General features: G+C 42.4%; 1 protein-coding gene across 1 annotated transcript in view; it reads right to left on the reverse strand.

Moving 5' to 3' along the window:
* Nucleotides 1–26,286, reverse strand: part of LOC311113360 (regulatory-associated protein of mTOR-like) — a gene marked incomplete at its 3' end in the record, with an annotated part of 102,246 nt that overhangs the window by 20,997 nt on the left and 54,963 nt on the right. Inside the window, exons 5-6 of the mRNA XM_084156574.1 lie at nucleotides 12,094–12,252; nucleotides 7,169–7,315 (exon numbers count right to left, since the gene is read on the reverse strand). Of these exons, the coding sequence (XP_084012700.1) occupies nucleotides 7,169–7,315; nucleotides 12,094–12,252 (306 nt within the window). The remainder of the gene's footprint in view (nucleotides 1–7,168; nucleotides 7,316–12,093; nucleotides 12,253–26,286) is intronic.

Consider the following 26,286-nt stretch of genomic DNA (forward strand, 5'->3'; position numbering starts at 1 on the left):
ATAATTCAAATTCTGGTGCAGCCTAAATCTCCCAATGACTAACAATACGTGACTTAAGTCCGAGTTTCAGGCAAGGATCTCCAGATTTGATTCGGCCCCTGGGGATCATTTTATACTGATGGCATAGCTGATGCATGTGATGGAAGGGTGCAATACAATTTAAAGCACTGTCGCTCTAGCCTTATGATAGCTAGCTTCATGGTAGATGAATAGTACCACGTCTTGAAGAGTGTGACTCTTCACTGCACCCTGGAGATTGAGATTTAACTGCCACTTCTAGTACCATCCCATCCGTGAGAGAAGAGGGACATTTTCTGTTTTTAAAAACAGTGCTGTGCCAAGCTGGCTATAATAGCTGTGCAGGGAGTAAGTGAAAGGTCTTCTCCAAAGTGTCAACCCAAACACTTACATACAGTGCAGTAGACCAGGGACACATGCCCACTCGATCAGACACAGAACCTCTTCTCTCTATATCCTCACATCTCCTTAGTCTATAGGGAGAAAAGGGAACGTGCGATACACACATGCAATGCACTCAAAGACAAGCGTCACACACAGCATCACACAATCTGGAAAACGTGAGGAGAAAATAGCTAAATTCTCCCCACACTCAACTCCTCAACATCTGATGCAAGGCATGGTAAACCTAGGCTTAATAACGCCACTTACGCATGTGTGCAGACGATGGAAGGCTGGTACTATTTTCCTTAGGGCCTAGCTGCTAAACACACACTGAAATGCAACCAGACAGACAGACCAGCATTTTCTCCATATTTTTCCCTTGGTGAGGCTCAAATTCAACATTCCAAAACGTTCAATTGAAATCAACAGAGGCATGAAAAGTGTGTGTGTGTGTTCCAGTGTGTTGTATGATTATACATTTCAGTTCAGGGTGCAACAGAGCTATGTGCAGAAGACCCACTCCACCTAAGCAATGGTAAGAAATACTCTGAACCTCAACACTACATGATAAGACAGGATGAGTCCTACCAGTTATAGAAACATACAGGGAATAAGTCACTTCTAAATCAGTAGAACCATAGTGAAACCCCTTCTGGATCTAGAGCGCTCCTCTCTAATTGTAGCTTGTTATAATGAGGAGACTCCAGAGAAAGGAAACTAAACGTAGAACCTGCAGCTAGCCAACGTCTCAGTGTGATATCTACGTGTCTCTTCATTGATTTTAGGTACACACACATAAATAACACTATTAAACCGACAGCTCTGCTCAGATCTGTCTAGATTAATAGGGACATGTGTGTGTGCTTGCGTATGTACACTGTGCATGTCAGTGTCTCGTACGATTACATCTTCTCTGTTACTTCTTAATGACGAAATGGGGAATGTTACACAAACCAAAGCAACATGGATATTTTAACTACTCTGTAATGCATGATGTTGGATCAACAATGGTGGAACAATATTGTTACACAAATCATTTGGGATATTGTGATACGGGTACACAATACACCTTATCGTAAATACCACATTACAGCCAAAACCGGCTGCTTTTCGGTAATTAACATATTAGCATATTCTAATCTCACAAATTTGCATTACAATCAGCATGGAAGGATTTTATTTTCATCACACTGGGGTATGTGAATTTTTTAACTGACACCAATTCACAGAACTAATCATACTGTATGGGGGGTATGGGGAGGGGGGGGTTGTTAACACGTGCGCGCTCACACACACAGAGGGAGAGCAAGGAGACAACATAAAACACACACTCAAACACAGCCTATACAATACACACACATGCACGGACACACACAGAAGTGTGCATTGACTGAGAACAGATATACCAACACAGACAAATGCACACAGATGCACAACAAAGATAAAAGGGCACACACAATCAGACTCCATCCACCCAACAGAAAGCGCACGTACAGACACACACACAAACACACACACAGTCATTTCCGCACAACAGATAATGCAGTGAGCATCATATTGCTGACTCCATACAGTAAGTTCTAAAATATTTAGCAGGAAGTGGACTGCTCATAACAGAGCACTCAGACACCACACCCCTACTGAAGGTTGCATGTCTGTTAAGAGAGAGAGAAAGAAAGAGAGATGGTGAAAAAACACCTCCCCCTCATTCCGCACCACTCCCCCTATTTCCCGGTAAAAAAGGCCCTTGGTGGGATCAAGTCTGTCCCTATGTGTGTGTGTGTGTGTGTGTGTGTGTGTGTTTGCGTGTGTTTATGAGAATGCATGCACATAAGGTTGTGTGCGTGTGAGAAGGCGTGGGCGTGAACTGGGGCCACCCTCTTCCTGTAGAGCGTTATGCTGTAGCAGAAACAGGGATGGGAAAGGGAAAGATGGGGCGAGGAGGAGAAGAGGAGAGGGACTCCCTGCCTGGGTACTATCATGCATCTTTAATAGCCTTCCGGAACTTCCTCCCTCCCTCTGTCTCTCCTTCCTCTCGTTCTCTACCTCCCTCCCCATCCTATTTCAATATTCCTCTTTCATCTATCCCGCTCTCTCTTTCCTCTCCCTCCCAACTACCATTCATCTTTCAATCCCCCTCCCCAACCCGCTCTTCCTGTTGCTGTGCAGGTGGGGGAGAGATGCACTAAGGTGTAAAGTGGAGCCATTTTGCCTTCCGCCAGCTGATTGATGTTATGTAACTTGGCCTAGTTCTAACACAGAGGGTTAGGAAGCTAAAAGCAGTGTGGTCTAATGCAGAGGTAACCCAACTGTTCTGTGTTGTGACCCAGAAAAACTATATGTTTTGAATACAAACTGACCGAAGACATCAGCCTTGAACTGACCCACTAAACACAAAACATATTGCCTTTTGCATATTGGCACATATTTGCTGTTGAATAAGATTCGTTCACAATGTCACTTTTATTGAAGACCAAGACACATACTTCCGTCATGCCACATTCAATTCCATTGTATCACATGGCCCATATTGTTATATGGCACATTTCTAAATAGTTTGTTCACAAACTCACTGGCCAGTGGCTACAACCTTCCACTTGAGAGCATAGCTAAGCTAGCATGGAAGCGTGGAGAGCTTTAGCCCATAGTGACCCACAGAAAACCCTGATTGGTCAATTCCACCAACACTTTTAACAGCTGAGGAGTGAAGGCTCCTCTCTCCATCTCTCTCTTTCTTCCTCTCTCTGGCACTCTGGCTCTAGACCTCTGTTGCCATCTCTCCCTCCCTCCTCTCCCTTTTTCTCTCTTCCTTGTCCGCTCCCTCTCTCTCCAGCCTATCACGCGCTTACAGCTTTAAGTGTTATTGATGGGCCGCTGGGCCTTCTCTCCTCTCCTCTGTCTTTCCATCTCTACATCCCTCTATCGGGCCATGACACCTGCTATCTCAGCCTGGGAGTAGGGCAGAGGAAGTCTGGATGGACGGATGGTGAGAGGAGAGAAGCTGTGTTGCTGGTATTGAATTTAGCGTGACTGCATGGTGAAGGACGAGTCTCCTCTCTCTGTCATTTTCTCAGTCTCTCTAGACTGCATTGTAACACATTTTTTCCGTCCTTCGCCTCTCTGCCATCCCCTTCCTCTCCCACTTCTCTTTTCCCCTACCTCGCTTTCTCACTTCCTCCCCCTTTCTCTACATCTCATCCATGAATAATTGAACTGCGTGTTATAAATGCACTTGAGATGCCATGGCCAGTAAGAAGAAACAGTGGAATAAAGGGGATGGAGGGATGGTTTGGGGGGGGGGGATCCTAACCAAACCAAAACACTATCATTAATTCATTTAGCTCCAGCTGCCTATTCCCTGGCTGGGATCAGAGAGAGGAGATTGTGAAATGCTTCTTTCATTCAAAAGATTTAGCTGGCTTGCCATTTGGAATTCAACGCACATTATACACACACACAAACACACATCCCTTGGTCTTGCTGCGGGAGTGGTTGTGTGTGTATGGGGGAACTCTTTGTGTGTTTACGTCTGTGTGTGTGTGGACAGTGCATTCGGAAAGTATTCAGACCCCTAGACTTTTTCCACATTTTGTTACATTACAGCCTTATTCTAAAATTGATTAAATTGTTGTTTTTTCTAAATCTACACACAATACCGCATAATGACAAAGCAATAACAGTTTATTTATTTATTTTATTTTTTATTATATTTAGAACTTGTTCTCAACTGACTTACCTGGTTAAATAAAGGTGAAATAAAAAAAATAATATACATATATTTTTATAAATTAAATATAACATTTACATAAGTATTCAGACCCTTTACTCAGTACTTTGTTGAAGCACCTTTAGCAGCGATTACAGCCTCAAGTCTTTTTGGGTATGACGCTACAAGCTTGGCACACCTGTATTTGGGGAGTTTCTCCCATTTTTCTCTGCAGATCCTCTCAGGCTCTGTCATGTTGGATGGGGAGGTGTCGCTGCACAGCTGTTTTCAGGTCTCTCCAGAGATCGGGTTCAAGTCCGGCCTCTCGCTGGGCCAATTAAGGACATTCAGATAATTGTCCCGAAGCCACTCCTGCATTGCCTTCGCTGTGTGCTTAGGGTCGTTGTCTTGTTGGAAGGCGATCCTTCGCTTCCGGGCTGAGGTCCTGAGCACTCTTGAGCAGGTTTACATCAAGGATATCTCTGTACTTTGCTCCGTTCATCTTTCCCTTGATCCTGACTAGTCCCAGTCCCTGCCGCTGAAAAACATCCCCACAGCATGATGCTGCCACCACCATGCTTCACCGTAGGGATGGTGCCAGGTTTCCTCCAGACGTATTGCTTGGCATTCAGGCCAAAGAGTTTCATCAGACCAGAGAATCTTGTTTCTCATGGTCTGAGAGTCCTTTAGGTGCCTTTTGGCAAACTCCAAGCGGGCGGTCATGTGCCTTTTACTGAGGAGTGGCTTCTGTCTGGCCACTCTACCATAAAGGCCTGATTGGTGGAGTGCTACAGAGATGGTTGTCCTTCTGGAAGGTTCTCCCATCTCCACAGACGAACTCTGGAGCTCTGATTGCTCAGTTTGGCTGGACGGCCAGCTCTAAGAAGAGTCTTGGTGGTTCCAAACTTCTTCCATTTAAGATGGAGGCTGATGGTGTTCTTGGGGACTTTCAATGCTGCAGACATGTTTTGGTACCCTTCCCCAGATCTGTGCCTCGTGCCATCCTGTCTCTGAGCTCTACTGACATTTCCTTCGACCTCATAGCTTAGTTTTTGCTCTGACATGCACTGTCAGCTGTGGGACCTTATACAGTGGGGAGAACAAGTATTTGATACACTGCCGATTTTGCAGGTTTTCCTACTTACAAAGCATGTAGAAGTCTGTAATTTTTATCATAGGTACACTTCAACTGTGAGAGACGGAATCTAAAACAAAAATCCAGAAAATCACATTGTATGATTTTTAAGTAATTAATTTCCATTTTATTGCATGACATAAGTATTTGATACATCAGAAAAGCAGAACTTAATATTTGGTACAGAAACCTTTGTTTGCAATTACAGAGATCATACGTTTCCTGTAGGTCTTGACCAGATTTGCACACACTGCAGCAGGGATTTTGGCCCACTCCTCCATACAGACCTTCTCCAGATCCTTCAGGTTTCGGGGCTGTCGCTGGGCAATACGGACTTTCAGCTCCCTCCAAAGATTTTCTATTGGGTTCAGGTCTGGAGACTGGCTAGGCCACTCCAGGACCTTGAGATGCTTCTTACGGAGCCACTCCTTAGTTGCCCTGGCTGTGTGTTTCGGGTCGTTGTCATAATGGAAGACCCAGCCACGACCCATCTTCAATGCTCTTACTGAGGGAAGGAGGTTGTTGGCCAAGATCTTGCGATACATGGCCCCATCCATCCTCCCCTCAATACGGTGCAGTCGTCCTGTCCCCTTTGCAGAAAAGCATCCCCAAAGAATGATGTTTCCACCTCCATGCTTCACGGTTGGGATGGTGTTCTTGGGGTTGTACTCATCCTTCTTCCTCCAAACACGGCGAGTGGAGTTTAGACCAAAAAGCTCTATTTTTGTCTCATCAGACCACATGACCTTCTCCCATTCCTCCTCTGGATCATCCAGATGGTCATTGGCAAACTTCAGACGGGCCTGGACATGCGCTGGCTTGAGCAGGGGACCTTGCGTGCGCTGCAGGATTTGAATCCATGACGGCGTAGTGTGTTACTAATGGTTTTCTTTGAGACTGTGGTCCCAGCTCTCTTCAGGTCATTGACCAGGTCCTGCCGTGTAGTTCTGGGCTGATCCCTTACCTTCCTAATGATAATTGATGCCCCACGAGGTGAGATCTTGCATGGAGCCCCAGACCGAGGGTGATTGACCGTCATCTTGAACTTCTTCCATTTTCTAATAATTGCGCCAACAGTTGTTGCATTCTCACCAAGCTGCTTGCCTATTGTCCTGTAGCCCATCCCAGCCTTGTGCAGGTCTACAATTTTATCCCTGATTTCCTTACACAGCTCTCTGGTCTTGGCCATTGTGGAGAGGTTGGAGTCTGTTTGATTGAGTGTGTGGACAGGTGTCTTTTATACAGGTAACGAGTTCAAACAGGTGCGGTTAATACAGGTAATGAGTGAAGAACAGGAGGGCTTCTTAAAGAAAAACGAACAGGTCTGTGAGAGCCGGAATTCTTACTGGTTGGTAGGTGATCAAATACTTATGTCATGCAATAAAATGCAAATTAATTACTTAAAAATCATACAATGTGATTTTCTGGATTTTTGTTTTAGATTCCGTCTCTCACAGTTTAAGTGTACCTATGATAAAAATTACAGACCTCTACATGCTTTGTAAGTAGGAAAACCTGCAAAATCGGCAGTATCAAATACTTGTTCTCCCCACTGTATATACAGGTGTGTGCCTTTCCAAATCATGTCCAATCAATTGAATTTACCACAGGTGGACTCCAATCAAGTTGTAGAAACCTCTCAAGGATGATCAATGGAAACAGGATGCACCTGAGCTCAATTTCAAGTCTCATAGCAAAGGGTCTGAATACTTATGCAAATACGTTTTTTTTATTTTTATATATACATTTGCAAAGATTTCAAAAAACCTGTTTTCGCTTTGTCATTATGGGGTATTGTGTGTAGATTGATGAGGATAAAAAAAAAAAAAAAAAACAGAATAAGGCTGTAACGTCACAAAATGTGGAAAACGTCAAGGCCTCTGAATACTTTCCGAATGCACTGTATATCTCTCTCTGCCACCCACCTCCAGCTCCTGCTCTCTCTGCAGGGCGAACTGTTTGAAAGACTTGACGATGATGCCTGCGTTGGAGCAGTCGTAAACGAAGATGGAGGGGCTGCCCATCCACGTCTGGAGGTCGTACACAGACAGAGGGATGTACTGGGTATAGTTCTACAGGACAGACAGACAGGATGGGGGATTATTACACATGTTGATACACAACATTAGATGACATGTTATAGCCACCTACAATCCAGCATAAACGTAGTAAATATAAATCTTCTCTGTACTACTAGTTCATTCTACCAGCAATTATTTTTTTATCCTTGTCCAAAATGAGTTTAAGATGTTGCCAAATACTTCCATCCTCTTTCATTACCAATAATGAAAGGAAGAGGGGGAGATATGGTTTTAACTGCACGGCTGCTTCCCAATTCACTTTTTGGATTGGATGAGGGGAAGCAATGAATGTCCTGGTGCTGTTTCTGACTACTGTACTGGGAGATACTCTGTGGTGGTGTTTTTAGGAGTTGGATCAGAGGGATCAATGGTGCCTTGGCACGCCGTAGCAGACAGTAGGCAGCAGGGCTGGTTTTATAGGACTCATCATTAAGGGGAATAAAGAGAGGAAGAGGAGATGAGAGGAGGAGAGGCTCTGGGGTGTACTGGGGAGAGGCAGTGCCCAAACCATGACAGGAGCAGTGTGTCATTTAGAGTGGGTATTTTTTTGTGTGAGTTGTCCCAAAAAATAATGTATTTCTGTAATAACTATTTTTGTTGGTGTGGGGGTGCGTGTGGGATAACTTGTTTAAGTCTAATATCAGTGATCCAATGGACCCTGTTAGTGTGGGTTTGTGTTTATTCAACGATCAGACTTTATTTGCGAGTCTGTGACTGTAGAGGCAGAAGTGGAAGTCATCATTAGACGTGTGTGTGTGTGTGTGTATATATATATACACAGTGGGGAAAAAAAGAATTTAGTCAGCCACCAATTGTGCAAGTTCTCCCACTTAAAAAGATGAGAGAGGCCTGTAATTTTCATCATAGGTACACGTCAACTATGACAGACAAATTGAGAAAAAAAAACCCAGAAAATCACATTGTAGGATTTTTAATGAATTTATTTGCAAAGTATATGGTGGAAAATAAGTATTTGGTCAATAACAAAAGTTTCTCAATACTTTGTTATATACCCTTTGTTGGCAATGACACAGGTCAAACATTTTCTGTAAGTCTTCACAAGGTTTTCACACACTGTTGCTGGTATTTTGGCCCATTCCTCCATGCAGATCTCCTCTAGAGCAGTGATGTTTTGGGGCTGTCGCTGGGCAACACGGACTTTCAACTCCCTCCAAAGATTTTCTATGGGGTTGAGATCTGGAGACTGGCTAGGCCACTCCAGGACCTTGAAATGCTTCTTACGAAGCCACTCCTTCGTTGCCCGGGCGGTGTGTTTGGGATCATTGTCATGCTGAAAGACCCAGCCACGTTTCATCTTCAATGCCCTTGCTGATGGAAGGAGGTTTTCACTCAAAATCTTACGATACATGGCCCCATTCATTCTTTCCTTTACACGGATCAGTCGTCCTGGTCCCTTTGCAGAAAAACAGTCCCAAAGCATGATGTTTCCACCCCCATGCTTCACAGTAGGTATGGTGTTCTTTGGATGCAACTCAGCATTCTTTGTCCTCCAAACACGACGAGTTGAGTTTTTACCAAAAAGTTATATTTTGGTTTCATCTGACCATATGACATTCTCCCAATCCTCTTCTGGATCATCCAAATGCACTCTAGCAAACTTCAGACGGGCCTGGACATGTACTGACTATAGCAGGGGGACATGTCTGGCACTGCAGGATTTGAGTCCCTGGCGGCGTAGTGTGTTACTGATGGTAGGCTTTGTTACTTTGGTCCCAGCTCTCTGCAGGTCATTCACTAGGTCGCCCCGTGTGGTCCTGGGATTTTTGCTTACCGTTCTTGTGATCATTTTGACCCCACGGGGTGAGATCTTGCGTGGAGCCCCAGATCGAGGGAGATTATCAGTGGTCTTGTATGTCTTCCATTTCCTAATAATTGCTCCCACAGTTGATTTCTTCAAACCAAGCTGCTTACCTATTGCAGATTCAGTCTCCCCAGCCTGGTGCAGGTCTATAATTTTGTTTCTGGTGTCCTTTGACAGCTCTTTGGTCTTGGCCATAGTGGAGTTTGGAGTGTGACTGTTTGAGGTTGTGGACAGGTGTCTTTTATACTGATAACAAGTTCAAACAGGTGCCATTAATACAGGTAACGAGTGAAGGACAGAGGAGCCTCTTTAAGAAGAAGTTACAGGTCTGTGAGAGCCAGAAATCTTGCTTGTTTGTAGGTGACCAAATACTTATTTTCCACCATAATTTGCAAATATATTCATAAAAAATCCTACAATGTGATTTTCTGGAATTTTTTTCCTCAATTTGTCTGTCATAGTTGACGTGTACCTATGATGAAAATTACAGGCCTCTCTCATCTTTTTAAGTGGGAGAACTTGCACAATTGGTGGCTGACTAAATACTTTTTTCCCCCACTGTATATATATACACACACATACACACAGTTGAAGTCGGAAGTTTTCATACACTTAGGTTGGAGTCATTAAAACTTGTTTTTCAACCACTCCACAAATATCTTGTAGAGAAACTATAGTTTTGGCAAATCGGTTAGGACATCTACTTTGTGCATGACACAAGTAATTTTTTCCAACAATTGTTTACAGACAGATTATTTCACTTATAACTCACTGTATCACATTTCCAGTGGGTCAGAAGTTTACATACACTAAGTTGACTGTGCCTTTGAACAGCTTGGAAAAGTCCAGAAAATGATGTCATGGCTTTAGAAGCTTCTGATAGGCTATTTGACATCATTTGAGTCAATTGGAGGTATGTGGATGTATTTCAAGGCCTACCTTCAAACTCAGTGCTTCTTTGCTTGACATCATGGGAAATCAAAAGAAATCAGCAAAGACCTCAGAAATGTTTTTGTAGACCTCCACAAGTCTGGTTCATCCTTGGGAGCAATTTCCAAACACCTGAAGGTACCACGTTCATCTGTACAAACAATAGTATGCAAGTATAAACACCATGGGACCACGCAGCCGTCACACCGCTCAGGAAGGAGACACGTTCTGTCTCCTAGACATGAACGTACTTTGGTGCGAAAAGTGTAAATCAATCCCAGAACAACAGCAAAGGACCTTGTGAAGATGGTGGAGGAAACAGGTACAAATGTATCTATATCCACAGTAAAACGAGTCCTACATCAACATAACCTGAAAGGCCGCTCCGCAAGGAAGAAGCCACTGCTCCAAAACCGACATAAAAAAGCCAGACTACGGTTTGCAACTGCACATGGGGACAAAGAGCGTACTTTTTGGAGAAATGTCCTCTGGTCAGATGAAAAAATATATAGAACTGTTTAGCCATAATGACCATCGTTATGTTTGGAGGGAAAAGGGGTTGGCTTGCAAACCGAAGAACACCATCCCAACCGTGAAGCACGGGGGTGGCATCATCATGCTGTGGTGGTGCTTTGCTGCAGGAGGGACTGGTGCACTTCACAAAATAGATGACATTATGAGGAAGGAAAATTATGTTGATATATTGAAGCAACATCTCAAGACATCAGTCAGGAAGTTAAAGCTTGGTCGCAAATGGGTCTTCCAAATGGACAACAACCCCAAGCATACTTCCAAAGTTGTGGCAAAATGGCTTAAGGACAACAAAGTCAAGGTATTGGAGTGGCCATCACAAAGCCCTGAACCTCAATCCTATAGAACATTTGTGGGCAGAACTGAAAAAGCACGTGGAAGGCTACCCGAAACGTGTGGAAGGCTACCCAAAACGTTTGACCAAGTTAACAATTTAAAGGCAATGCTACCAAATACTAATTGTGTGTATGTAAACTTCTGACCAACTGGGAATGTGATTAAATAAATAAAAGCTGAAATAAATCACTCTCTCTACTATTATTCTGACATTTCACATTCTTAAAATAAAGTGGTGATCCTAACTGACCTAAGACAGGGAATTTGTACTAGAAGTACAGTGGGGAAAAAAAGTATTTAGTCAGCCACCAATTGTGCAAGTTCTCCCACTTAAAAAGATGAGAGAGGCCTGTAATTTTCATCATAGGTACACGTCAACTATGACAGACAAACTGAGAAAATAAAATCACATTGTAGGATTTTTAATGAATTTATTTGCAAATTATGGTGGAAAACAAGTATTTGGTCACCTACAAACAAGATTTCTGGCTCTCACAGACCTGTAACAACTTCTTTAAGAGGCTCCTCTGTCCTCCACTCGTTACCTGTATTAATGGCACCTGTTTGAACTTGTTATCAGTATAAAATACACCTGTCCACAACCTCAAACAGTCACACTCCAAACTCCACTATGGCCAAGACCAAAGAGCTGTCAAAGGACACCAGAAACAAAATTGTAGACCTGCACCAGGCTGGGAAGACTGTGTGTGAAAACCTTGTGAAGACTTACAGAAAACGTTTGACCTGTGTCATTGCCAACAAAGGGTATATAACAAAGTATTGAGAAACTTTTGTTATTGACCAAATACTTATTTTCCACCATAATTTGCAAATAAATTCATAAAAAATCCTACAATGTGATTTTCTGGATTTTATTTTCTCATTTTGTCTGTCATAGTTGACGGGTACCTATGATGAAAATTACAGGCCTCTCTCATCTTTTTAAGTGGGAGAACTTGCACAATTGGTGGCTGACTAAATACTTTTTTTCCCCCACTGTAAATGTCAGGAATTGTGAAAAACTGAGTTTAAATGTATTTGGCTATGGTGTATGTAAACTTCCGACTTCAACTGTATATATATATGCACACACACATACATACATACATATGAAACAGAACAGAAATGTCTGCATGTGTGTGTCTCTCACCTTGTTGAACACCCAGATCTCTCCGTTGACGGTGGGTCGGGGGACCCCGTGTCCATTGTAGTGGAAGAGGACACGCTCCTCCTTGGCGTTGCGTCTCAGGGACGTACACAGCTTCTTCACCTCGTCTACCGTGGGGTCCAGACTCTGCTTGTAACGTGCCTGAGAGAGAGAGAGAGAGAGAAAGAGAGAGAAAGAGAAAGAGCGAGAGAAAGAGAGAGAGAAAGAAAGAGAGCGAGAGAGAGAGAGAGAGAGAGAGAGAGAGAAAGAGAGCGAGAGCAAGAGAGAGCAAGAGCGAGAGAGAAAGAGAGAAAGAGAGAGAGAGCAAGAGAGAGCGAGAGAGAGAGAGAAAGAGAGAAAGCGAGAGAGAGAGCAAGAGAGAGCGAGAGAGAGAGAGAAAGAGAGAAAGCGAGAGAGAGAGAAAGAAAGAGAGAGAGAGAGAAAGAAAGAGAGAGAGAGAGCGAGAGAGAAAGAGAGACAGAGACAGAGACAGAGAGACAGAGCAAGAGAGAGAGAGAGAAAGAGAGAGAAAGAGAGAGCGAGAGCAAGAGACAGACAGAGACAGAGCAAGAGAGAGAGACAGAGAGAGAGAGAGCAAGAGAGCGAGAGAGAGAGAGCGAGAGAGAAAGAGAGACAGAGACAGAGACAGAGAGACAGAGCAAGAGAGAGAGAGAGAAAGAGAGAGAAAGAGAGAGAGCGCGAGAGAGAGAGAGCGAGAGAGAGAGAGAGCAAGAGACAGACAGAGACAGAGAGAGAGACAGAGCAAGAGAGAGAGACAGAGAGAGAGAGAGCAAGAGAGCGAGAGAGAGAGAGAGAGCGCGAGAGAGAGAGAGAGCAAGAGAGAAAGAGAGAGAGAGCAAGAGAGAGAGAGCAAGAGAGAAAGAAAGAGAGAAAGAGAGAGCGAGAGAAAGAAAGCGTGGGAGAGAGTTAATATGATTTGATATGATTGTGTTCTGTGTTATCACGTTGCTACAACTACCTGCCCCTCATTTGATCCGACAATATGTGTTTGATTAGAGAAGAGAGGAGTGAGAGAAGGAAAGAGATGCATCTCAGTTTGAGAGTGTGGACAGACACATACACCATAGTTTAAAGTGTATAGATTAATAGCGTAGAAATATGAAAAACGGGTGAAACGAGAAGCAAAACACCCACACAGCTCCCTCACGCAATTATTCTGAAATCAAAGGGCAGCAGGTTTTTTCAATTCAACTCACTCCTCTCCTCTTTCATTCATCATCAAACAACTTTGGAGAAACAGAGAGCATGTGGATTGACTGTCCTTCCAAGCCAATGCCTAGAGGACTCGAAATAACTAGACAACTGAATAGTGGTGCTGAAAGTAGGTTAGGGCTATGGGAGATGTATTTTTTATTGTTCCATTTTAATACTATTTTTATATGAGAAAGGAGAGGTGTATTTGCGTCATTGCTATCCTATCTGGGGAGAATAGAATAGACTATTGTGTTTGCTGTAATAGGCTTTAGTGGCATATTTAAATAATTCTACTGCTGATTTAATTACGGAAACAGGCGTCGTGGTCAATTTGCAATGAGAGCAGAGTGGAACAATCGCCTGCTTTGTGTGTACACATCATCATACAAATATAAACTGTGTACATAATACGCACTTGGGAATCATACAAACAGTCAAACACAGGTTCTCTCTCTCAAACATGACACGCACAAAACGTTGCAACGTCAGTCACATGTCCGCATCCTGTACAATGGATTAAAGTGAGCAATAAGAAATCACTCAGCTTTTTTTTTTTTTTGAGTGGTCCAACTCCTTTTTACCTCAAATTAGTCCTTTTGGATGTTTTTCTTGGTAAGCCCTTCTCATGACACGCACAATATTACATAAACAGAATACCCATTCAACCTAGTGTTAACCAACTCACTTTTTTACTCAACCAGTAAAAAGGCTACTCCCTGTGATACCCTACATATCACATTAGATACACAGCATCCCCATTCAAACAATCATCATTCCATCAGTTCCCATTCAAGGACTTCAGCATTTAACCCACACAATCATTAGAAACCCCTAGCCAATTATCAATGAACCAACCCGTCCATTAGTAATGAACCAATGTATTTGTATTCAAAGACGCCATCCAGTCTCCCCATTCCCCATTCGGCAATCAGATAGGACCGCAGTCTGAACACCGCCTGGTGGATAGACGCTCTCAACGATCCAATGTTGGTCCTTATGAGATTAAGTGTTATCAGCAGCTGCTAATTGTGTTAGAGTTAGGATTTCACAATCTGATGTACACTGAAATGTGAGTGGGGAGAGATGGGGCGGTAACTTGATCAGTTTTGTCTGACTAAACTTTCTTTAAGAGAGTGTGTTTGATGGAGGGAGAGAAAATGAAAGGGAGAGAAAGGAAGAAAGGAGAGAAAGTGAAAGTGTGTTTGTATGTTTGTGTACATGTGTCCATCATGCACTTTTAACTGCTGCTCCCCATCTTGACCTGAAGGGGGAGCCCTTGCACCCCACTGGGACTCTTCTTGCAGGTAAGTCAATACTCCCAGGAAGTCCTCCTCCCCATCTTTTTTTTTTTTTTTTTTTAGTTGTTTTTTAGCAGACGCTCTTATCCAGAGCGACTTACAGTTAGTGAGTGCATATATATATTTTTTTTTTTTCATACTGGCTCCCCGTGAGAATCGAACCCACAACCCTGGCATTGCAAACGCCATGCTCTACCAACTGAGCTACATCCCCTTCTCTCTTCTATCCTCCATCTCTTGGTCTCTGCAGCTAGCTCCCAATGCCCAGCAGTGTCTGAGCAGTCCCATTGGCACTGAGCTGGGAATTTGAGGTGCTTCTGCCCTTTCAGTCTCTGTCCATCTCTGTTTAGTTGGCTCTATTGAGGTTTCCATTTATTGATCCATCACTCCTTCTAAAGCTCTGACTGACTCCATTGGTGCATGAAGTGGTTCTGTTGTTTCTGTCAATGTCAGGATAGATATGGTGCCTGGCCCATGTCAACCTGAGCCGAGCTAAACCCTGCCCTGTCGGCTTCAAGGAACAGGTACCAGGGAAGGATACAGATAGCCATGAACACAAAAAGACAAACAGTCTCATACAATCTCAGACATACTGATACCATAAGCTACTCAAATACACTCTCTCTCTCACACATACGGGCATAACCTACATGGGCACAGATCAACACGGGCACACAGGGGCACACAGGAACACACACGGGCAGTTGGGCACACACACACACACAAACATTTTCCACTGATGGTGGACCTGTGGGACTGGGGATAATCCCTGTACTAGAACAAGGAAAAGCACAGAGCGTAACCAACCTCTCATCTCTGATCTGCTCCATAACAATAAGTCCCAAATGGCACCCTATTCCCTATATAGTGCACAACTTTTGACCAGAGCGAGCTCCAAAGTAGTGCACGACATGCGGAATAGGGTGCCTTTTGGGACGGAACCAGAGTGAAAAAAAACACCCCATCATTAACACACTAAACCTTCCCTAAAGCCATTCTCAACATTGAGGGGTACAGAACGGTAAGCCCACAGCGACAGACACTAAACTCACTCTGATTACAGAGGAAAAGATGAATGGTATTACCAGCCTTGCATAAATCTTGTGTAACAGAAATATGCGACACAGAGAAAGATGAGATTAAGAATGAAGAGATACTACTACAGGAGGATTGTAAGCTTCTGACCAGTCTGACAGTTTTTTACCAGAAAGACTGAAAGCTGATAATCTAACAGACTGAAGTGGTAGAGCAGAAGCATGTATGCAAAATAAAACAACATGCAAAATCTAATTGTATTTGCATACTTTCTACAGATACATTTGTCGCAAGAAAGTACAACAGCAACCTAGGGCTAAAAGCTCCAAAGAACAAGCAAGGATAGTGTCAGAAGACAGTTTGTATTGTTGACAGCAGCAGTGGCTGTGGCACCCCCACTTGTTGTCAATGAATGGAAATCTGTTGAGCGCTGTGCCTTTTCCTGTCAATAGGAAGGGCTGTGTTAACATTTCAGCACAAATACTGGGATTGTTTGGCTGAGAAGGAGAACCACAAATCTAATAGGCAGAGAGAGAGTGAGCACGAGAGAGACAGAGAGGGAGAGAGAGAGGAGAGGAGAGGAGAGGAGAGGAGAGGAGAGGAGAGGAGAGGAGAGGAGAGGAGAGGAGAGGAGAGGAGAGGAGAGGAGAGGAGAGGAGAGGAGAGGAGAGGAGAGGAGAGGAGAGGAGAGGAGAGGAGAGGAGAGGAGAGGAGAGGAGAGGAGAGGAGAGGAGAGGAGAGGAGAGGAGAGAGCGGGGGAGAGAGGAGAGGGGGAGAGAGAGACAGTCATTTCTCAAGCACTGTATCATCTTCCTGCTTTCAGCTGCCCAGATCAATACTGCTGAGGAGAAATGATGCCAATGGTTTGATGGTGCGTACACACACACAATGAGCAAGCCTGTATTTCTGTTCACTTTCACTGCATGTTCAAAAACACACCCTTTTACAGATCTGTCAGTGATGACGTGTGTTGGTGCGAAGTCAGCCAGGGGCTCCTTTACTTTGGGTCAATTGTCTTCTTTCAACTCACACTTCAGGAAATGGAATAGACCCTTATGTTACACCTGTTAAATAGACACTCACAGTCTCATTCCAGTCACAGTAAAGGTTATAGCTATCCATATAAAAGTCATTCTATTTCTATGGAGGGTACTGTCCTTGCCAGAATGTGTAATTGCATTACAAGTGTCATGACAGAATGCAAGTGTCATGACAATCTTATCACCTTGTACAATTATTTTAAAGAGATGATCCGGTACTTTGGTATACTTTTTAGCCAGTAGTTCTGAAAGTAGTGCTCACGATCCAAAAGTGGTCCCCGAAGATTGCATACTACGTCACATATGTGCAGATACAGTATGTGCACCACTTTTTGCTCTCACTCACTCACTCAAATAGTGAGGGGCTGAACCTCATTGGCTGGAACTCGAATTGCTAGGGGGCTGGCCCACGTGGGGGAAAATGTAGGGAAAATGGCGCTGCACAGTTTTCAGTAAACAGTCACATTCAAACTAGGGATTCCGTGTCTAATTGAGGTAAGACAATAATTCTGTTCATAGATAATGCATGAATGAACTACACATTGGCACATCTAGCCCAAAGCGGGAGGTTTAAAAAAATACTTACTAGTCATCAAAGTTCCGGATCACGTCTTTAATCAAGACTGAGCTGTAAATAGCAAGTCAACCACAACGGGGGACTAGAATTGCTTTTTAAAGTGTAAAAATAAAATACAAATAAAGTTTTCCTCGTCATGTCAGTCATTGCATACCTTTAGAGAGCTATTTATAACTTGTAAGAAATGTCCAGATCAACTAGCCCATGTCAGGTAACGTTATTTAGCTAGGTTTTTTAGCCCATAGGTTTTGTTGTAATGTTCGAGTCACTCAAATATCACATGAATACACATTAGGCATGGCAAAATGTATAGAATTGCAAGAAAATTAGCATTAAAACTGCAAAATGTTCTCTGCACTCCATGAAAAAATTTGTAGAATTGCAGAAAATAAGCTTTAAACCTGCAAAATGTTCTCTCCGCCAACAAGAGGGGTGTGAACAGTGTGTCATGAACAGTGCTTGTGCCCATAGAAATAGACGTGGCGTGCGCGTGTTGGTCGCGGGACATTCACCAATGCTGAAAGGGGGACCTGAGTGAAAAGGTTTGGGAACACCTGGCCTAGTCTATAAGGTGTAAGAAGATTCTACAAATAAATCAGTCACAACCGTTCATGAACCAGTGCAAGGCCAGCACTAAGTAATGACAGGTTTAGGATGACACATCACTTCCTGGTTAGTATGGGTGAGTGGACGGACGACAGTTGATCTGGCGTCACTTTCTTTCCTGTTGTCAGATGCCCTGTGGGGTGTCATCGTCCCTGATTGACTGGGAGGCCAGGTGACGTGGGTGGGACTAGGCTGCCCATGCTTTCTCTCTCCTCCCACTCATCCAATTTCAAATAAAATCTTTGCCTTTCAGCCCTTGCACAATGGTTAACCAGTGTATGGCTGATATGTGATATCATGCTACCTTCTTCAGCTTCAGTAGATATAATGCTCTATATCAGCTTGTTCATTGAGAAGAATGGAGTAATCAATCCCCTCATTATGTCCGTAACAAACATGTGCTGCTCCTCTTCTAGGAGACTCTCCACAATGGCCCCACAGTGGCTCCACTGGCCATAGCTAAACCAGTAACTGACGTAGACTGACGGCTCAACACACCTGAGTGTGTGAGAGGGGCAGTGCTGATACTATTGCTGCTGGAGTCTCTTTTAATAGACTGGGGATTAGCTGGCACACACACACACACACACACACACACACACACACACACTGCACAGTTAATCAACACTCAAAATAAGCTCTGCAGCTGCACAGTCCTGTGTGTGTCTGTGTGCATGTGTCCACTCCAGAGGAAACAGAAAGATAACAGGTATATATATTTTTTAAAGGATATATATATACAGGTAAAAGTCAGTAAATTAGAATATTTTGAAAAACTTGATTTATTTCAGTAATTGCATTCAAAAGGTGTAACTTGTACATTATATTTATTCATTGCACACAGACTGATGCATTCAAATGTTTATTTCATTTAATTTTGATGATTTGAAGTGGCAACAAATGAAAATCCAAAATTCCGTGTGTCACAAAATTTGAATATTGTGTAAGGGTTACATTTTGAAGACACCTGGTGCCACAAAATAATCAGCTGATTAACTCAAAACACCTGCAAAGGGCTTTAAATGGTCTCTCAGTCCAGTTCTGAAGCCTACACAAACATGGGGAAGACTTCAGATTTGACAGCTGTCCAAAAGGCGACCATCGACACATTGCACAAGGAGGGAAAGACACAAAAGGTTATTGCAGAAGAGGCTGGCTGTTCTCAGAGCTCTGTGTCCAAACACATTAATAGAGAGGCAAAGGGAAGGAAAAACTGTGGTCAGAAAAAGTGTACAAGCGATAGGGATCACCGCGCCCTAGTCAAGATTGTGAAAAAAAAACCCATTCAAAAATGTGGGGGAGATTCACAAGGAGTGGACAGCTGCTGGAGTCAGGGCTTCAAGATCCACCACCAAGAGACGCTTGAAAGACATGGGTTTCAACTGCCGCATACCTCGTGTCAAGCCACTGTTGACCAAGAAACAGCGCGAAAAGCGTCTCACCTGGGCTAAGGAAAAAAAGAGCTGGACTGCTGCTGAGTGGTCTAAAGTCATGTTTTCTGACGAAAGCAAATTTTGCATTTCCTTTGGAAATCGAGGTCCCAGAGTCTGGAGGAAGACAGGAGAGGCACAGGATCCACGTTGCCTGAAGTCTAGTGTAAAGTTTCCACCATCAGTGATGGTTTGGGGTGCCATGTCATCTGCTGGTGTCGGTCCACTCTGTTTCCTGAGATCAAGGGTCAACGCAGCCGTCTACCAGCAAGTTTTAGAGCACTTCATGCTTCCTGCTGCTGACCTGCTCTATGGAGATGGAGATTTCAGGTTCCAACAGGACTTGGCGCCTGCACACAGCGCAAAATCTACCCGTGCCTGGTTTACGGACCATGGTATTTCTGTTCTAAATTGGCCAGCCAACTCCCCTGACCTTAGCCCCATAGAAAATCTGTGGGGTATTGTGAAAAGGAAGATGCAGAATGCCAGACCCAACAACGCAGAAGAGTTGAAGGCCACTATCAGAGCAACCTGGGCTCTCATAACACCTGAGCAGTGCCAGAAACTCATCGACTCCATGCCACGCCGCATTAATGCAGTAATTGAGGCAAAAGGAGCTCCAACCAAGTATTGAGTATTGTACATGCTCATATTTTTCATTTTCATACTTTTCAGTTGGCCAACATTTCTAAAAAATCCCTTTTTTGTATTAGCCTTAAGTAATATTCTAATTTTGTGACACACGGAATTTTGGATTTTCATTTGTTGCCACTTCAAATCATCAAAATTAAATGAAATAAACATTTGAATGCATCAGTCTGTGTGCAATGAATAAATATAATGTACAAGTTACACCTTTTGAATGCAATTACTGAAATAAATCAAGTTTTTCAAAATATTCTAATTTACTGACTTTTACCTGTATATATATTTTTTTTTAAAGGAGATATATATATATGCATGTATATATGCGAGAAGAGAAAAAAAACATATGGGGGATTGGAAGTGATGCAGACAATTACATTGATGGAAGTTACAATCTGCCCTATTAAAGCTGATCTACCCAAAAAAAAAAAAAAAAAAAAAAAAAGATAACAGGTCGCTAGGATCCACACAGACATACCCTGAAGCCCTTTGAACTCAAGTCAATCTAGTGAGCAAACACTGGGCTTTGCCTGTAATGCATTTCAGACATAGGGCCCAACTCCCTAGAGTAAACACACACACAGGCAATTTGCGAGGGTCCATTTCTGTGTCAGTTGCAATGTGTAGTGGTGGCAGATAGTTCAAAGTGTGTTGGCCTGAAAATAATTGATGTAATAAAATGATTTTGTTGTGTGGGTGGGTGGGTGTGGGATAACTTGTTTTGGTCTAATATCAGTGGACCCTGTGTGTGGGAATACGCTAGGGCTGACCCCATTTAGTCGACTGGTCGATTGTTTGGTCGATAAGCTGTTTGGTTGACCGAGATTTCTTTAGTCGAGCAGTAGCAAAATATATATATAATCATGGTGTACAAGACATCAGTCTGATTCCCGCCTGTCTAAGTGGACTAATCCATTGTGGGGGCTGTGGGAACGGCACGGTCCATCAAGAAGACACGTGCTTCTGAAATTGTATATGGTTATATTATGTAAGAGCAATGGTGCAACACTAATTTAAAAAATATTTTTATAACATATGCGCTTTCTCCCGCGTTGGATAGTGGTCGCTGTCCGCGGTTCAGAAACACATCAGTGTTAGACCATGTTGCTATGTGCATAACAGCAAAGTTACCCAGCATATTGGTGTTGAGAACAATGCGGCGGAGGCAGCAGCAGAGTTAGGAGACGAGAAAATAGCCCTTGCCTTAATTGTCTAAGTAAAGTGAGGAGCGGAAACCTAAACTTAATTAGGTCTATAATCAATAGCCTAACTGTTAAATGTGCCTGGCTTTATAAATCATCCATTATACTGTATATCTACAGAAACAAGACAGATCCTGCTTCTGTTGCCTGTTTGAGTATTTGTTTAACCTTTTAAGGATCTGACCCTTTTTTAAAATTTTCGCAGAAATTGAAATACCCAAATCTAACTGCCTGTAGCTCAGGACCTGAAGCAAGGATATGCATATTCTTGATACCATTTGAAAGGAAACACTTTGAAGTTTGTGGAAATGTGAAATGAATGTAGGAGAATATAACACATTAGATCTGGTAAAAGATCATACAAACAAAAAAACATGCGTTTTCTATTGTTGTTTTCTGTTCCATCATCTTTGAAATGCAAGAGAAAGGCCACAATATAATATTGCAATTTAGGCGCAGTTTACATTTAGTAGTGTGTGTGCAGATTGATCCAGAAGTTTCAGATTGATCCAGTGAAGCAGTGCAATACTGGACTATTTTGTATCAAGTCTGCCCAAATGTGGCGAATTGGTCAATTGATACATTTTCAAGTACATAACTATAGAGAACATACAAAATTGATATGGTAATACAAAATGTAAGTTTACACACTCCCAGGAATGTCATACATGATGGATAATTAGCTCATACACTAACTTTCACACATAATTGGTTAAGGAAAACTGTGATAAATAAAAAAGTATATCAGTTTCACTTAAGGACCAAAGGATTGACAGCCGTCCCATATAGATTGCAAAATAGTTGGGAAGAGATTTTTGACGTACCGATCCCATGGCATAGTGTTTATGAACTGACACGCAAAACGACACCGGATTCAAAAATTAGAATCTTTCAATTTAAATTATTATATAAAATTCTTGCTACCAATAGAATGTCATTTATATGGGGGATACAATCTTCCCAGCTCTGCAGATTTTGCTGTGAAGAGACAGAATCATTAGATCATTTGTTTTGGTTCTGTCCATTTGTAGCTTGTTTTTGGACACAGGTCCAGGAATGGCTAAAGGATAGCAATATTTACCTGGAGCTAACCTTGCAGATAGCATTACTGGGTGATCTGAAAAGTCATAGTCAATTGATCAATAATATAATAATACATTTAGCAAAAATGTTTATTTTTAATTCACAATCTGTAGAAGCAATGAGAATATAAAGGTTCAGAACTTTTGTAAAACATCACAGTACGGTTGAAATATATATGGCAAATAGAAATCCTATATGGATGGTGTTAAGAGATAGATGGGAGGTATTGAATAGAGTTGAAGGATGGGACTAATAACAAATAACAACAAATAATAACAAAGATAGCTAATAATGTAAGCATACTGTGTCCATAATAAGTATATAGGTTGTATGTTGGGAGCTTTTGGGAAAGAGCACAGTTAAAGATATGGCATATAGAAGCAAACCGGATGGACATCATGAAAATGATCAGAGAGGTTGAGAGTAGAAGTAGTTCAGGAGCAAAATAAATAAATAAATAATAATAATAATACAATTATTGTAAAATTAACTGTGTCCATAAGGTGTAGATAGTAAGTATAGACTGGAAGTAGAGGCCTGGGCATTGTTGTTCACTAATTTACTCCAAGTAGGGAAAGGATGGCAGGGTTGAAAAGTAATAAAGGGGAGTATATATATAAAAAACATGGGTGATTGGAAGTGATGCAGACAATTACATTGATGGAAGAAACAATCTGCAATATTAAGCTGATCCATCCCCCCCAAAAAAAATAATTACAAAAAATTATAATAATAATTTAAAAAAAACTTTCACACATCTAGATGGCCGGGCAGGGTGGGTGTGGAGCCAGAGACAGCGGGGGTTCAAACTGTAGAACCCAGTTCCTACATTTGAATATAAAAATTGATTTTATCAAACAAAACTATGCTACATTTGATCTCTGGGACCCTTAGGGTGACAAATCAGAGCAAGATTACTGAATGTAAGTACATTATTTAACTTCACAGGTGAATGTAGCAAACCAGTTGCCTTGATACGTTTTTTGTTGCTGTGCACTCTCCTCAAACAATAGCATGGTATTTTTCACTCTAATAGCTACGGTAAATTGGACAGGGCAGTTAGATTAACAAGAATTTCAGCTTTCTGCCCATATCAGACATGTCTATGTCCTGGAAAGTTTGCTGTTACTTACAACAGTCACGCTAATCACATTAGCTCAACCGTCCCGTACACGGGACACCGATCCCATAGTGGCTAATAGCCTACTGATTCCGTGAGCACCAAGCCTCACGCAACCACAAACATTTTCACTAATTCGGCTGTTTTTAATCTTTGCTATGCTGTAATAAAGGCTTTAGACTTTTTTGTTTTGTTAAAACAGCCTGTCTGGTATTAAATATAATGTATTTAGTGTTGTTTAGACAGTTCAAATTGTCAGAAAAATCATATTTATAATAATAACCCTCCTTTTTCTTGATCTCCGTATTATTATTACTATTATGTTCGTCATTGAACTCTTTGGCCTGAATTCCAAGCGACACATCTGGAGGAAACCTGGCACCATCCCTACGGTGAAGTATGGTGGTGGCAGCATCATGCTGTGGGGATGTTTTTCAGCGGCAGGGACTGGGAGACTAGTCAGGATCAAGGGAAAGCTGAATAGAGCAAAGTACAGAGAGATCCTTGATGAAAACCTGTTCCAGAGCGCTCAGGACCTCAGACTGGGGTGAAGGTTCACCTTCTAACAGGACAACGACCCTAAGCACACAGCCAAGACAACGCAGGAGTGGCTTCGGGACAAGTCTCAATGTCCTTGAGTGGCCCAGCCAGAGCCCGGACTTGAACCCGATCGAACATCTCTGGAGAGACCTGAAAATAGCTGTGCAGCGACGCTCCCCATCCAACCTGACAGAGCTTGAGGGGATCTGCATAGAAGAATGGGAGAAATTCCACAAATACAGGTGTGCCAAGCTTGTAGCGTCATACCCAAGAAGACTTGAGGCTGTAGGTGCCAAAGGTGCTTCAACAAAGTACTGAGTAAAGGGTCTGAATACTTATGTAAATGTGATATTTCAGTGTTTTATTTTTTATAAATTTGGAAAAATTTATAAAAACCTGTTTTTGCTTTGTCATTATGGGGTATTGTGTGAGGGGGAAAAACTATAATCAATTTTAGAATAAAGCTGTAACTAACAAAATGTGGCAAAAAAAAAAATCAAGGGATATGAATACTTTCAGAATAGGCTACTGTATCAGTCAATCATTCATTCGTTCATGTCATCAAACAGTATAAGAGTCATTCATGATTTGAAATGCAATCAAACATTTTAGTTTTAAAATAATATAACAAAGCGACCCTTGAATAATTAGCGTAAACAATAAATAAACCATTCCATTTTGGAAATTGCGTTCACAAATAAATGCAACTGTTTAGTCTTTACTGTAATAAAGGCTTTGCAAAAAATACAAATACATGTTACAACACTCTCTGGTATGCTTATTTAGTGTTGTTTACATTGTTCCAAACGGTCAGAAAAAGGATATTGTAATCTAACAGCACCTGTTTGGCACACACAATATGCACACAGCGCTTGCTCCTTACCTTCTTTTTCTTGATCTCCAGTCTTTTCCACGACTAGTCAAATTTATTAAACACATCTGACTTCCCCTTTATCTCCTGAGCAACCAGTAAACATTCCCCCGTTTCAAGTTTATTTGTCACGTCCTCTGCATCCATTTTGCTGTCACGTGTTATAGTGTTTGGAGTTTGTTATAACCAATTTATCAAAGTGATTATGATAGACTATAGGTCAGGCCCTATTGGTCACGTGCATGCGATGCATACATGTGTCACGTAAAGTGAGCAAGGGTTGAGGGAATAGGGAATGTTTTTCATAAACAAATGAGTGATTTCGGTAAGATAACTTTTCAGTCAGAAATGGCTGTAATTATGTTGCAGCTTCAGCAACACTAACAGCGCGATAAACACTGTTGATGTTCTGTGGTGGTCACTGCAGCAGAGAGGAGAGAGACGACGGGTGCTAGTCACACAGTCACTCGCTGTCATTTATTTTAACACAGCACAGCAAGTCTGAGCCCAGCCCGGTCCAATCAAATCAATTGCAGTTGGACTCCCTCTAAGTAATTTGTGTGTCTTAATTATTTCATCAAACAGTGCGCTTAAAGCATCAGACAAGCTCAGTGCATATAGTTGATTTGATTAAAAACACATAGGATGTCTATATATGGAAAAATACAAATTTACAAATTTCGACCAGAACAGACGAGTCTCGGTCGACTAAGATTTTTTATTTCTTTTTCGGGGACAGTCCTAGAATACGTGTGTGAATATAAGTGTGCATGCATGTGTGTGCACAATGTAAATCAGTGGATTAATGCTTGCTGCTTGTGCTTCTACAGACTGGGTGGATAGACAGCTGATGTAGTAGTGCTGGCTAACAGAATGAGCTGAGCTGTGGAAACATCTGTCTCCAGTGGTGTGTGTGTCAGCCCCAGGGGCCACAGGCCACCATGTAAGCACCACATAACTCTGCTGTTTGCAGTATACACTATGCAGCAAGCCCCGTTAACATCACATAACTCTGCTGTTTTGCAGTGTAAGCCAGCATCACTTTAACGCTACCATGGCCACTGGGCTAAATACAGCTAGAAGCTACCATATAACTCTACCTTCGCCATTGTATGCTATAAAGCTAGCGCCTCAGGACCATGACTCTACAGCTAAGCCCTTTGGCATCACATAACTCTACCTCAGCCACTAGGACACAAATAACCCATCATTCTACCATAGCCAGCTCCAGTCTAAATGCAGCTAGCTGGACCAGGAAGTCATTCTAGAGTACTGGTACATAGCTCCAGTGAACAGCTTCAGAACAGAGGTCCAGTGAAGCTTTCACTCTTCCTATGGGCTCAGCTGTCAGCTGCCCAATCCACCACTTTTCTCTCGTTCTCCTCTAATCGACTCCGATTCCAATTTCCAGCTACAGCCGCTGGAATTACAATAGGAATTGATTGAAGTGGCAGCAATGCCAGAGTCCATTACTAAAGACTGAGTCTGGGAGAGGCTTGGGGACTTCCGGTGTGTGTTGGGAAATTGAAGTGGG

Source organism: Coregonus lavaretus (assembly GCF_964263955.1).
Source record: "Coregonus lavaretus genome assembly, chromosome: 40".
NCBI lineage: Eukaryota > Metazoa > Chordata > Actinopteri > Salmoniformes > Salmonidae > Coregonus > Coregonus lavaretus.